Genomic DNA, 13512 nt, shown 5'->3' on the forward strand with positions numbered 1-13512 from the left:
ATTCATGTTCAAAAGCTACCTTGCTGAAAAACTCCTACAGGAAATCCTAATATATATTTTTGGTTTTATGATCAGAGCTAAAATAATGCTGTTTCACTGAAAACTGTGTGGAAAGCCTTCCAGGGGAAATGCTAATGCCAGGTTCATCCTCCATAAGAAAGAACATAAGTTAGCTTTTTTGTGAAATTTCACCCACATTCAAATACATATTAAAGTTGCAAAACGCATGACAAAAAGACTGTTTCAAAAAAATACAGTGGCTTGGTTGGATTGCCTCTGGCTGTGCTTTCCAAGTGTCTGTATTTGAATGCAGGCCAGTATGGGCCCATCTAGCCCAGTGATTATGTAGAGAAGCTTGCAATGAGACTGACTCTGTAAGGAATGGCTGGTGAGGTGCTGTATTGTTGTCATGGCTCAACTATTGCAAAAGTAAAGTGGAAAATCCTGGGATTTTGTAAAGAGAGCAAGGCTGCATGCACAGACTGGGTAGTGGCACACTGCGGCCTGGATCCGAACTGGTCTAGTCAAAGCACACTACAGTTTCCTTCAGCCTCATGCACCCAGATTTCTTTCTCAAATAAACTAAATTCCAGGAGAAAATGAGTCCTTGAACACCCCTCTGACACTTTGAAATGGCTGGGGATAGAGTCCTGGACTTTTCAGTTCAGCTGATCTCAGGTATCCTCACTGTTGATGTCTTAAGGCTTTACATTTTTCCTTCAGGTTGCCCTAATCTTTTTTTGACTTCACGTAGTTGGGGAGTGTGTTCTTCACAGTGGTGTGGCGCTCGGCAGGCATTTGCATCCCCTGCTCTGCATCCTAGTGAGATGTGTCTCTGCTCTTGCAGTCATATAGTGATATATAGCAATGACCTACCTTCGTTCAGTTTCTCATGTTTCTAGACCTGGCCTTTCATGGAAATTGATTTTCAGGCTCCATGGTTCCTCCATATAATTTGTCTTAAGTCATGCCTCTACAGAAATTACTTTCTCTGTTTTGTTGTGCTATGGAGATGCTTGTCTATGCCTCAAGAAAGTCTGGAGGTCTGTCTGTGCCACCTTTACCATTCCTCTAAAGAACATTTGAAAGAACTCAGAGCAGCTGCTAATTTCTTTTATTTTTTTCCAGACCTTGCAAAATGCTATTTTTACCATCACTAGATTAATTGATTAATTTTCAAATTACATTGAAGAGTTTTATGCAAGTGTGACTAATCATAAGTTTTAGTGATGATTAATATGTATGTAGAAAGTACATTTGAATTTCAAGGAACCTTTTTCCAAGATAGTGCCGATGCATTTTTATTTCTGTAACATTTATGCTTTCTGATACATTTCTGTCCTTTTGTACTTTTTTTTGTCCTTTTTTGCCTCTGGCTTTTTTCTTCTTTGTACAATGTGTATTTTCCCAAATGGGTCTCGAACAGCATTTTTCATTATACTGACAAGAACAGCAACACCTCAGTAGATTGTCCTACAGCAAAGGCATGACAGAATAAATGATAATAAATAGATGATGTTACATGATTTCTGTGTTTCCAGTCCTTCAGTTCCTCTCTCCAAGTGGCAAGTGCCCTAGCAAACCACTGCCTTGCATGGCATTTGAGACCTAAAACATATGCTGACAGAACAGATGTGATTGTTCTTTTGCCTGCCATCTTAGGATTTGAACCCAAATCCCAAGTGTGTGATAACCACTAATCCACTAAGGATTGATAGACCACATGTTGCTTCAATTTCAATAAATTATGCCAGCTCAGCTGCTTATTCTACCTGTTCAAAGTGCCCTTTTGAGAGGTCACTTTTTTTTTTAGTCACAGAATTCAGATGCTACCTATGAGTTGTAGATTAACACTAAACTAGGGCTTGGATGACCTGAAGTCTCCTTATCTCAGTTTCCTATATATAAAGTAGGAGTAAATAAATGTATTTGCACTGTGCTTTAGTGTCTGTATTTTACACTGGCAGTCTGTGGGACAGAAAGTTCAGTTGAAGCCTTTGCAGATAGGTTCTCCCAGAAAGCCACATCAGCTGATGACAGAAGGTGATGTCTGCTAATGTGTGTAGCCTTTTGCTGCATCATGTTGCCTTTCTCTTTTGCATATATTCATCATCTCTGCATCTGAAAGCTCTGGAGTGAAGGAATATGAGATGCCATGTATCATCTGCATGTCCCATTAGGCATTTACAAGTTCCTATCTCATACTGCTCACAGGACAGCTTCTGGGGCTTGTGTTTAAGTGCAGTGCCATTGAGTACTAGGTGCTACATGACAATGCATTGCTATAAAGGACTTGGAGATTTTTTCACAACTGTCCAACAGTAAGGATAGTGCAAAAGATAAGCACATAGATCAAGGAAAAACATGCAAGGAGAAGATTCAGTGGATGGATAAATTTTTGGTGGTTTTTTTTTTTTTTTTAATCTTAATGTATATATATATATTGGAAGTTGGGATTGTTATAGAGGTTTTTGAGAGGGAGTGTGTCTATTAATGTTTTTGATTGTCTACAGTAACTTGTTAAAATGCTTAAAACAGAGAAAGGACTTACATAGTATGTGTGTACATGCATCTAACCTGCAAAGCTAAGTGATGAGGCAGATAATACTGGCAAGACATGAGCACCTAGAAGTAGAAATTGGTAGTACCACAATACTGAAAACCTGTCTAGTATTACTAGGTTTACTGTTATCCAGGCTATAGTGAAATAATTCTGCAAGTAGACGCATGTCTAATGTGCAACTTTAACTGGAGTATGTAGCCCATCAGCAAATGCAATCCATGTTCTATTCTATAAAAATAGAAATACTTCTATTGAAATATCCTATTGGAATGAAAGAAGCTGAAGATCATAAATTGAGACTTTCAGCTACTAGACAGCTCTTCCCCAAGGGTATTGTCAGGCCAGCAATATGCCAGTGCTGTACAAAATAGTCCACTGTGTAAGTAGAAGGAAACACGAGTGACAAATGTGGTATTCAACTAAACTTGTTATTACAGAGGTCAGAGTCCTTGACTGATGGGATTAATAGACCTTGCCAGAAGTGCCAAAAGTACCAACAGTATATCTAGTAAGGAAATGTATTAAATAAGCATCAAAGAATAGTATGCTTGTAGATGTTTTGCCTTATTTATTGCTAAAATTAAGTGGATAATAATTATCCAAAACTGCTGTTTAATCTCTTTGGAACCATCTTTCCAACTGTTAAGGTCTACAAGCATTTTAGTAGAAACAATCATTCTTGTGTTTAGTAAACAGCTTGTCACACGGTACTCAGGAAGCTGATGTGTGGATTCAGTGCTCTGTTACTTGCTTGCTATCATGGGAAGAACGTAGAACAGGAGATGCAGTGGTGTGAAAGAAGGAAGTGTCACAATTCTCTAAAGCGCGATTTTGACAAATCCCATTTTACTGGCTCAGCAGCCCCTGTGTACACCTGAGCAGAGCACTGTGGAGCAGTGTTGGTCACTGGGGAGTCTGACATGAATGTGTTCATCTCTGTAAGTGAAACAGCTGTTGGCAGAGGAAGCTTACTAAAACCATTGCCTTGGACCCTGTTTCAGGTGGGATTCCATTTGTCCTCACCGGAGAGTTTTTCCAGCAGTCGCAGAGGCCGGCCGCATTCATGATAGCTGGGACAGTCAACTGGCTCTCCAACTTCGCAGTCGGACTGCTCTTCCCTTTCATTCAGGTACTCAGCAGCCTTGATATTTGATATACTATGACACAGCTGGTGTAGTGTAGCATATGATGTTTGAATAGTAATTTTCAGGTAATAATAAATGTCTTTTTATTGAGGTGGATGAAATTGCCACAGTGTTTCTGATACAGTTCAGTTGTGCTACCTGCACATCCTCGTTCGAATGTTGTGGAGAAAATTGTCCTGCAAAAGAAAAATTTTTGTAACCGTGGACAACCCTTTATGACAGATTGCCACAGAAGTTCTTTATCAAAGCAGTCTGATGGCTGTGTCAAGAGTTCACGATCACTGATTGTGATTTTCACTGTCTTTTTCTTCATCCTTTAGGCCACCCATCTTCTGGTTTACCCTAGGCTTTGAGAATCCTTTTTAGTCTCATTAAGGAATCTCCTCTCCATTTAAGCTCTCGGTATTTTTAAATCTCTTCTGTCGGGCTTTTATCTTCATTAGCTGGTTCCTTCTTGCCATAGCCTAGTTGCTGCATGAATGAATTTGTTCCTGTCCCAGCTTCCCCAGGCTCGCATAAGCTTCACTTTTAGTTAACTGCTTTATTTCTTTGGCTGGACTAGTTGCATGGAGACCAGAGGCCAGTCATCTAGAGCTATCTGACAACTGATGTTGGTATTCTAACAGGATAACTTTATTTTCTGGGTTTTTTTAAATGAAAAAATAAAATTCAAGGTTGAACATAAAATGGTATTTTTCCCCTCTGATTCCTAAGGACACTTCATCATTGTTGGTGTGTCATTGTCTGAAAAAGGAGGCTTCAAGCAGCTTCTCCTTCAAAACTACACTGAGGGCATTTTCCCAACCATGAACCTCTCCCAGTGACCATCCACAGACTCTGGAGCTCACAAGGGAGCTGATTCTCTGTCTCAGGAGCTGAAGGACAGGTGATCAGTCCCCTGACCAACCATGTCCAAACTCTTCAAAGAGCCATCCTGCTCCACAGATAACAGTTTAAGAGTGAAGCTTACAACAAGTCCTAGTTGATTTTTTTTTTTAATGCACAGAGGAAAGTAATAGGGGCAGGAGAAGGGTACAGAGAGGAGCAAGCCCTCCAGGCTACTTGCGGGTCTGCGCATTTAGGAGAGAGATTTTGGATTACCCTTCGAATCATCTCTGAGTAAGAGAGTTGAATAACAGGCAAGGAGGTGTTACTGCTGTTTGTACCTTCTTAAAACTGAAAATTATATGATACTTTATCATATGCAATACCGTGTAACAGTGTTTGCAGATACTGTGAAATTATCTCACACCGTAAGACTATAATTCATTTTCATTTGACAAGTAAAACTGCTTTTACTGAGTAGTACTGTATAAGATTATCTGTATGAGTTTATGGGAGAACTTAGATGTCTTACAAAGTCTGACCCTTGATCTAAGTTTGACACTTAATTTAAAATTCTTTGTAAAAGGGAAATTCTCCAGGTGTTTTAATTACCTGGATCACCTTCAAAAGTCAACATGAGTATAAAGGCTGAGTTCCTACTAACATTGACTTCAATTAGACTGCTCAGAACTGTAACTCTTAAGAGCTTGTTGTAATGCTTGCTGAAATCAATGAGTGTTTTTCATCAGTTTCACAGCACAGAATAAGACTTGCCATCTTAGACATTTAAGGTGAGATTTTCAAAAGCAGCTGGAGACATAATTATTTTCTCACTGAGGTCATTAGAAAATCTACCAAACACAGCAGAGAAAGAATTAGTCAGTTCCCTTGTGTTTTTGAAAACCTGACGTTGGCCATTAGCGTCAGTGTGATCCAGTAGGCAGCTCATCCAGCCAAGTGATGCTTCTGTGTGGTTTACCAGCGGTTTCTGCAGGCAGACAGGGACTGATTAAGCTTAAGCAGTGCTGGGGATCGCCTTCCATCCCGGCATGCCCTGTACTGGTGGCCCCGTCACCTCCTCCATGGCGGCCAGGCAGGTGGCAGTGAAAGAGGTCTCGCATCTAGGGGCGTATAATCAGAATACTGTAATTTGTCATGTTTTTAAACTATCCAGAGATGTTTAAGGAATAATCACGCTTCTCCAAAATTGCAGTTTTTGACTCCTGCATAAAACCGAGGAGTTACCTGAGCTCTGGCCGTCAGTCACATCTGAATTAATGCAACTCAGGGCTCTCCCTCTGTGTCCTCCTAATCCCACCTTGACAGATCACCTAGTGGGAATGGTTAAAAAAGGCCCTCAGTAAATTCAGATAAAAGGTAAACTACATGCTCTAACTTTTCCTATGCATACTAAAGCCTTCTGAGTGATTTAGTATGCATCCATATGAAGTTTGCTGTAGCTTTGGGGAATTTATTGTTTTATGTCATAAAAATTTCCCATTGTGTGATTACAAAATTACCAGTTTAAACAGAGATAAATCATATTTCCAGCTTGCAAGGTTTTCAGTTTTCTCTTCTTTAAAAAGTAATATAGAAAAAAAGCTTAGAGTTTGCACCTAAAGATGAAAACAGTGTTACTCAGACTTCAATTTTTAAAGGTTTTTCACAAGATCAAACGATAATGTCTCCTCATTCTCTGACTTTCATTTCTTTCCTATTTCTGTCAACCTTATTCTCAACATTCAGCTTGTGAGTCACTTTACCAAAAGGCAATAGCCTCTTCTTAGCTCGTTTTTTTTGTCTAAAACAGGAAAAAAAATCTTTAATATGCCTTCACACAACAAAAACATAATCCCTTCTGTGTATTTAAATACCGACCTGATTTTTTGAGAAACAACAGTTACTTTTTTGATTGTTGGGGTGCGTTTCTATGAAATTATCCCAAATGTTCAGGAAACAAATATGTTAACTTTAGGGTTACTCAAAAAATGAAGCCGTAGTTAGTTCTCCAAATGTCACCAATTAACTAGTTTGAATGCCTAGATTTTCTCCCCTCAACCATCTGTAGATACATATAACAGAATAAAACACTGGCTTGAGTCATACATTAAAATGTATGGACAAGGTTGAAAAGCTAGTACACAAATCAGTTTGTGACAAATGTAAAAACAATTAAACTGTAGCTACTCTTCCAGCCCTCTCCACTGTGTATTTGAGAAATTCGTTTGTGTGAACAATCAGAACTGAGGTTAAAATGACAACTGATACTATATTGAATCCACAAGTACATTTGATATTTTGTGATTACTAGGAGGTATATGATAGGTGTCAAAAATGTGCATTTTAAAAAATCTTTTACTGCAAAAATAGAACAATTGAAGAAGCATTACTGCATGGGTTCTTGGAACATACAGAGAAATTGTAGAAGATCTGGTTTTAGGTCTGAAGGCATTTCAGACTTGTGTTTAACATAGAGCTTGACCTTGTGAAATGTCAAACAAGTCACCTTGATAGACACTCAGCAGAATCTTTCCCATTGCTGTCACTGCAGAACAAGGGCATGAGGCTTTCCTGAAGAATGAGCTGTGAACAGGCAAAGACAGCTTTGGTCAGCCAGTAGACCAGAGACGCATGAAATGGTTCATAACGATATGGTGACCCCTCTTTTCAAAGCATTTCAGTGCTCCTACAGGTGCTAGAACTGGGTCATAAGGCTCTGTTATTTAGATGCCAAATCTCCAAATTTTCATTCTTGAAAAATTACCTCCAGTGAATATTTGTAATATTAAAAAAGTTATTTGGCCACTTGGGGAAGAATACTTGAAGTTATTATATTAGAATGCTTGTGTAAGCTTGAAGGAATTAAAATGCTTTATCTGAAATAATTACAACTTTCAATGCTTTTCATTTTGCCTTTACCTTATATACTATCCTTTTATACTTCTAATGTGTTGTAATTGGATCTGAATCTCAAATTTTTGTGAGCTACCCAAAATAGGCGTTTAAAAAGGTTCAACATTTGTGTGAGCTGGTGAAAAAATTGACTATATTGTCATATCTAAATAAGTATGTTGTGTCCTTGTTCTTAGGGACTTATGCAAACACTTAGTTCCAGCATTTGATTTAAAGGTGGCTTGCATTCACAGAGCTATTGATATGCATTCATATGCCTTTGAAAGATCTGAATTTAAAATATCCTGTATCGATTATTCAATTAATGTCTGTTTTCCATTGTTTGTTATATTTTTCATTGGTTCAGTTTGTAGAGGTGAAAATAATACCGTTTTTCCTTAGGCGTGTCTAATTTTTTCACTTTCCTAAAAGTTTTAGAAACCTTTTTTATAAATATATATATATATATATATATATATGTAAATGACTAAGATTTTTTTAAAAAGAAAGAAAAAGAAGAAAAGAAAAAAAAGATATGCAGTTGTGCCATCTGTTCTTCCACACAAATGAAATTGCTGTACTAGACAGCACACTCTCTGGCCAAAATTCTTAAAGCTAAATTCTTGTAACTTCTTAATCCAAATTAGTAAATCTATCTGATTTTCCGCTGTATCACTGACATTTCAGCAGAAATGTTCTGGGGTCAGCATCTCACAGAAAGCATTTAATAGCTGGCTGGGTGAAGACCCAGCTCAGCTAAACCCCCTCAAACACCGAATCTTTCTCCCTTGTTTGCTCTTTTTGATAACTCAGTTGCTATAGATAATCCAGGGCAGCAGCAGGGCTTGTCTCGCAATCCTAATAAATAATATTGATTCTTGCTTCAGCCCTATATTGCATTTTTGATGTGCTCATAACAAATCAGTCTTTGAAAATATAACTCTTGAATATATGGAATGGTTTTAGAAAATGAAAAGGAGATTAAACTAAGTGTTCCATTGCTAGCAGTTCTCCTGATACCTCCAAATCATTAAGAGATCCAAAATAAGCACTTCCATCATGGACATCTTGTGTACAGATCACCCCAGCATTTAATCCTCATGTGGCCCATCAGCCGTGTCACAGTTGAGCTCCGCAGTGGGAGCATGAATTTGGTTTGAAGCTCCCTCATAGACAATTAGTTGTCTGTTTTCTTGACCAAGAGTCCTAGGTGTTGTCCCTATTAAGAAAACTCATTTACTCATTTACTCATTGATGGAAATGGGCTTCTGGTTGCTTTATGATATCAACAGAGTATCTCAATGTGTGAATGTCACATGGCGAGCACAGAGGATTAGTCATCTTCTCCATGTGTTCATGGTATAGCTTCTGTTTCCTAGTGGTTTAGCTTATGAGAATATAAGACACAGATTCTCTTTATAGTTTATTTCTGAGTAAATTCTAGGCTAGCTGTAACACCTGGAGCAAATTGCGTGTCATAAAACAGACTGCAACTATTTAATCATACTTTAAGAGTTTATGCTCAGTATGGAAACCTGTGAGTACTTGGCTTTATTTTTTTTTTGTGTGTGTGCAGAAAGCGTATTGAAAATGAGCTTCTCTGGTTATCCACAACAAATAAGTCCATCATTTATTCATATTATCCCTTGGGAATGGGGATGATATTTTATGTCTCAAATGAGCAGACATAACAAACCAACGAAGTTTTTGGAGTGGAAGCAATTGTGGCTGTAATTATAGAATCATTCCAGCTGGAAGGGACACCAGGGGGTCTCTGGTCCAGGCTCCTTCTCAGAGAAAATCAGCTTTGAAATCAGACCAAGTTTGGTAGGACCTTGTCCAGTTGTGTCTTAAAAATGACCAAGATTTGGTACTTCTATGTTAACTAGCTTATAAATTCAGAGGACTCAGGAATCAAAACTGATGGTAGCTAAAATGCAGCCAGAGTTTTGCCATTTCTGAGAATAATTTTAATCTCAGTTTTAAAAATTGAATATTATTCACTATCAATCCTGAGTTGAAATAAAACCCACTAAAAATTCTGGACATTGAGAGTTCCTGCTGCTCCTCAATGTATTTTTAGGGTAAAATTATGACAAATGTTTCATCCTGTCTTAATAAATTGATGTTTTCTCGATGTGCCTATTCTCCTTTTGTGAAACTGTATTTGTAAAATCAGAAAGAGTCTGTGGGACAGATGGTATCTGTTTATCTTGATAGAAAAGGGAGATACAGATTTTTGTCTTTAGAAGAAAGGCAAACTCAAAATAGGACCATTTTCAGTTCCTGTATCATGTGATTTTTGTGAACTTTGTGCACATGTGAGATAGAGTGTAAAATATTTGTGACAGTGAAGGAGAGAAGTTTGCCTTCCAGCTCTCTAACGTTTCAGTACAACCGAGCAGTAACCCAATGGCTTTTCATGATACACAGATCTGCAGGTGTATGTGGGACATTTCTCACCTTACTCTTTACGGATCAGTGAAATTCCTGGTCTGCAGAAATCAATGTGAAACAACCAGTTTCTTTAGTTTCTTCTTGAGAAAAAATAATAATGCTCTTTTTTATAAGAACACAATTGTCAATGACGCTACTGTTCTATCCTGTAGGAGTAAGCCATTGTGAAGGTCTTTTCATGCTGTGGGTAAAACTAGCACTGTCCCCAAATAGGCGGGCACGAAGCCCACCTTTACCACAATGTACTTTATGCTGAGATCCTTCTCATCCCTGGGGGTTTCCGCTTTAAATGCCTCTGTTCTAATGTCATGAACAGTGATATATAACTAAATCACAGCTCTGGACAACAAACCTGAGTATGTCTGATTTTCAGGTTAAATCCACTGACTAGAATTGATAGCACTGGCAGAATAATTAGTACTTAGTTCCATAATTTATTTTAGCCAATGGAACTTCTAGAGGGAAGAAGAACATATATATTTTTAAATTTTTGTTGTTTTGGTAAGAGTGTAAGTTTTAGTGAGTAATTCCAGGTATTTTAATAAGTGTAACACATTCATCTGTGTGGTTAGACTGAAGCATTCTTTTCAATAATTACATTGTAGGTATTTTATAAACCCTCCATGTTGCTAAGAAGCTTAATACACGACATTAATTAGTCTTTGACTAGAATTCACGAAGAGATTTAAAAAAAGAAGCGAGCTTTTTACACAGGCAGCAAAAGCATACTTGTTTGTAGGCAGCATAAAGGAGAATTTTGAAGGTCTCTTTTTTTGTGTTCTGTGTGCTTTCTTCCTAGCGATGTGTTTTTAATCTAGACTTGCACTTTGAGACCTTTTAAAATTAGACTAATTAAAGATGTGGTTATGTGGCTTCTGTTTTTCCCAAGGTAATTGATTATGTGGTTTTAAGTTTGCTGACTGTTGCTCCAACAGGCAGAGCCTGTCAGATATCAGATCTCAACATTATTTCCTGGAAAGTGACTCCATGCTATGAAAGTGTGAATGTTAGCATAGTAGACATAAGAATAAGTATATTTCAAGGTCAAAGTCAGGTAAGAGCATCTTCCTCACTGTCAGTGGGAAGGGTGTTGTCTGGAAAATATGCAGAGCTGTTTTCATGCACAGAGCTGCTTGATTAATAAATATGGGTACATTAGGGACAATATTAGTGCCTGTTGTTCCCTTTTTATATTTGCACTGAACAATCTCCAGCAGTTATGCTTTATCTCTCCCTACTTACCCACATCCCAAACCAGACTGGGGTTGCATTTGCACCTAAACCTCTTCTCTGAAGAGGGTCTTGAAATGTGAGACACTTGGATTTGCAATCCTGCTCATCTGGAAACAGCGTGTTTTACTTCCAATAGGGCACTTGGAACCAGCTTCACAGGTAGTAGTGTTTACTGGTTCAGTAGCATGTCCTTAGGAATCCTATTAATGTAAACAAGGGCAGAGGTGCCAGATGCTGAGGTCATGCCTTAATCTGCAAGATCGAGCACAAATTGTTCAGTGGTAAGTAGACCACCACGTTCAAAAACTCAGGTGATGGCAGTAGTGGTGGGATACTCCTTTTAGTTGTGGTTATACGGAAAGAGTAAAGCCCTTAAGAGATGGCAATATGTATTTTTAAAAAGGGAATGCTCTTTTCTTGCTCTCTGCACCATGTCCAGCAGCCTGCCTGCTTGGTCAGGGCTGAATAGCGGCAGCAGTCAGAGGTTCCAGCGCCTCAGCTGCATGCGTCCTTGTCCCAGGTGGCTTTGCTGCCTCTCAGATATGAGCAGAGCCTTGCTTTTCAGGCTTCTGCAACCCTTATGAAGCATAATAAAAACTTTTTATCAAATTCCATTTGAATTAACTGATGCTTTTGTTGATTACTACGGTGAAGTTTGCATTTAATGAGATCCAGTACAAGATCCCCTGCACTAACTGAATATCGCAAAGGAGTTATTTCAGCCAACAGGTTTGTCAGGGAGGTGCTTTGGTACCCAACAGTTTAGACAGTTCCCAGGCATGCCAGACCCACTTGCACTTGCTTCTCTGTTCTCTGTTTATCTTGGGTCCAGGCCTGTTGTGTTCAGTGATTTCACCAGCAATGAGGATGATGAAGCAGAGAGAATGTGTGTTATATTTTCAGATAACTGCATCAAGAAGGAAGCTAGGAAACCTTTTACTCATGAGAATAGTCTAACTGTGTAATGATGTGTGGAGAAGTTATAGCTTGTCCGTTACTGGAGATCTATAGAAGACAGGCAGACGGATGTTTGTCAAGAGCTGAAACTGCCTTAGTAATGGGAATGGACTGGCTGGTATCTGTGTTCCTGGTTTTCTCTGAGTTTATTGACATTTTGAAGCCCTCAGAGCAGGGGGTGTCTCATTAAGTGTACACACAGCATGTGGCGTTACTGCGATACATCAGTGCCACTGCAGGAAGGGCTGCTGCAGGCTGCGGTGGCAGGAGGATCCAAACTCAAAAGCAAAAACTGTAAGACAACTGCAACTACTCCTCTCCTTGGAAGTGATGATGGCTTAATACGAATACTGCAGTGATGCTTTGGGCTAAATATTATTGACAAATGCAGAAAAATTAAGAAGAAATGTCAAAAATTGCAATGAACTTGGTGTGAAAGAAGGCAAACCTAAAAATGTTCCATCTGGTGAAAAGATTAGAGAAAAGAAAGGCTAACTGAACAACTGGGGAGGGAGAAAAGATCACTTGTTTTCTTCTGTTCAAAAGGATCAGAAAGTGTTAAACTTCTCTGACACATAAGAGAAAACCTTGTGAATTTCAGAACAACTTGGGCAAGAATCAAGCATCCATGGAAATTTGAGGAATCTGTAACCTGAAGGCCTTTAAGGTTATATTAGTCATCCTTCTGTAAGCTTATTACTATTTCATATATTCCTTCTTTTATGGATAATAAGAGGAAGCAGATCATTTTCCCTTTGGCGGTAGTGACTCATTACCAAAAAAAAAAAAAAAAGACTAGAAGAACCTATGTATTTTTGTCTAGTTTAAGGTACAAGCCATCAAATATAACTTAATTCTGCATTAGTGTTTTCTAATTGCACTAGAACGTGTCTCAATGTACAGTTCTCAGTTACCACTGAAAGTTTCCAGTGCATTTCATACTTCTCAATAGGGTATTCAGTGATTAATTCTAAATCGTATCTTGGAGTTTAACTTCACCCTTCAGCCATCAGATACTTTATTTCTTGCAAGTTTTATTTATTTCATCTTCTGTTGAACAGAACAGACTGGGGGGGTTGATATGTTTTTAATTGTTGGCTGAAGAGTTCATGTGAATGTATTTCAAGCAGTGGAGTTTCTGGAGGGTGTTCATTATCCCACAGGCCATTTATTCCAGTCCTTGATTAAATGAAGAACTTCTTAAACAGAAGAATAATGGATGGCTAAATAACATATAAACCAAATATACTTGCTTGTCCATAAGCCTTCTGCTTTCTTGTTCTCACTGGCACATGAATAAACAGAAACTATTTCCGCAGTACTTAGATGAGCAAAGCCCAAATCTTGTAACTGTGTAGGTACACAAATGGATACAGACACACCCTTGTTAATTTAGCCAGACTCAAAATTGCTACTTGCCGATATTGTTTGGCATCACCT

General features: G+C 38.4%; 1 protein-coding gene across 5 annotated transcripts in view; it reads left to right on the plus strand.

Annotated features, from left to right (window-relative positions):
* Nucleotides 1-13512, plus strand: part of SLC2A9 (solute carrier family 2 member 9) — a 130374-nt gene that overhangs the window by 90595 nt on the left and 26267 nt on the right. For all 5 annotated transcript variants that reach the window (XR_014183846.1, XR_014183847.1, XR_014183848.1 and 2 more), the window contains one exon: nt 3565-3692. Coding sequence is in view for 2 of the 5 variants with exons in the window: in XM_082050487.1 (XP_081906613.1) it covers nt 3565-3692 (128 nt within the window). In the remaining 3 variants the exon portion in view is untranslated. The remainder of the gene's footprint in view (nt 1-3564; nt 3693-13512) is intronic.

Source organism: Streptopelia decaocto, assembly GCF_964273445.1.
Source record: "Streptopelia decaocto genome assembly, chromosome: 4".
Lineage (NCBI taxonomy): Eukaryota > Metazoa > Chordata > Aves > Columbiformes > Columbidae > Streptopelia > Streptopelia decaocto.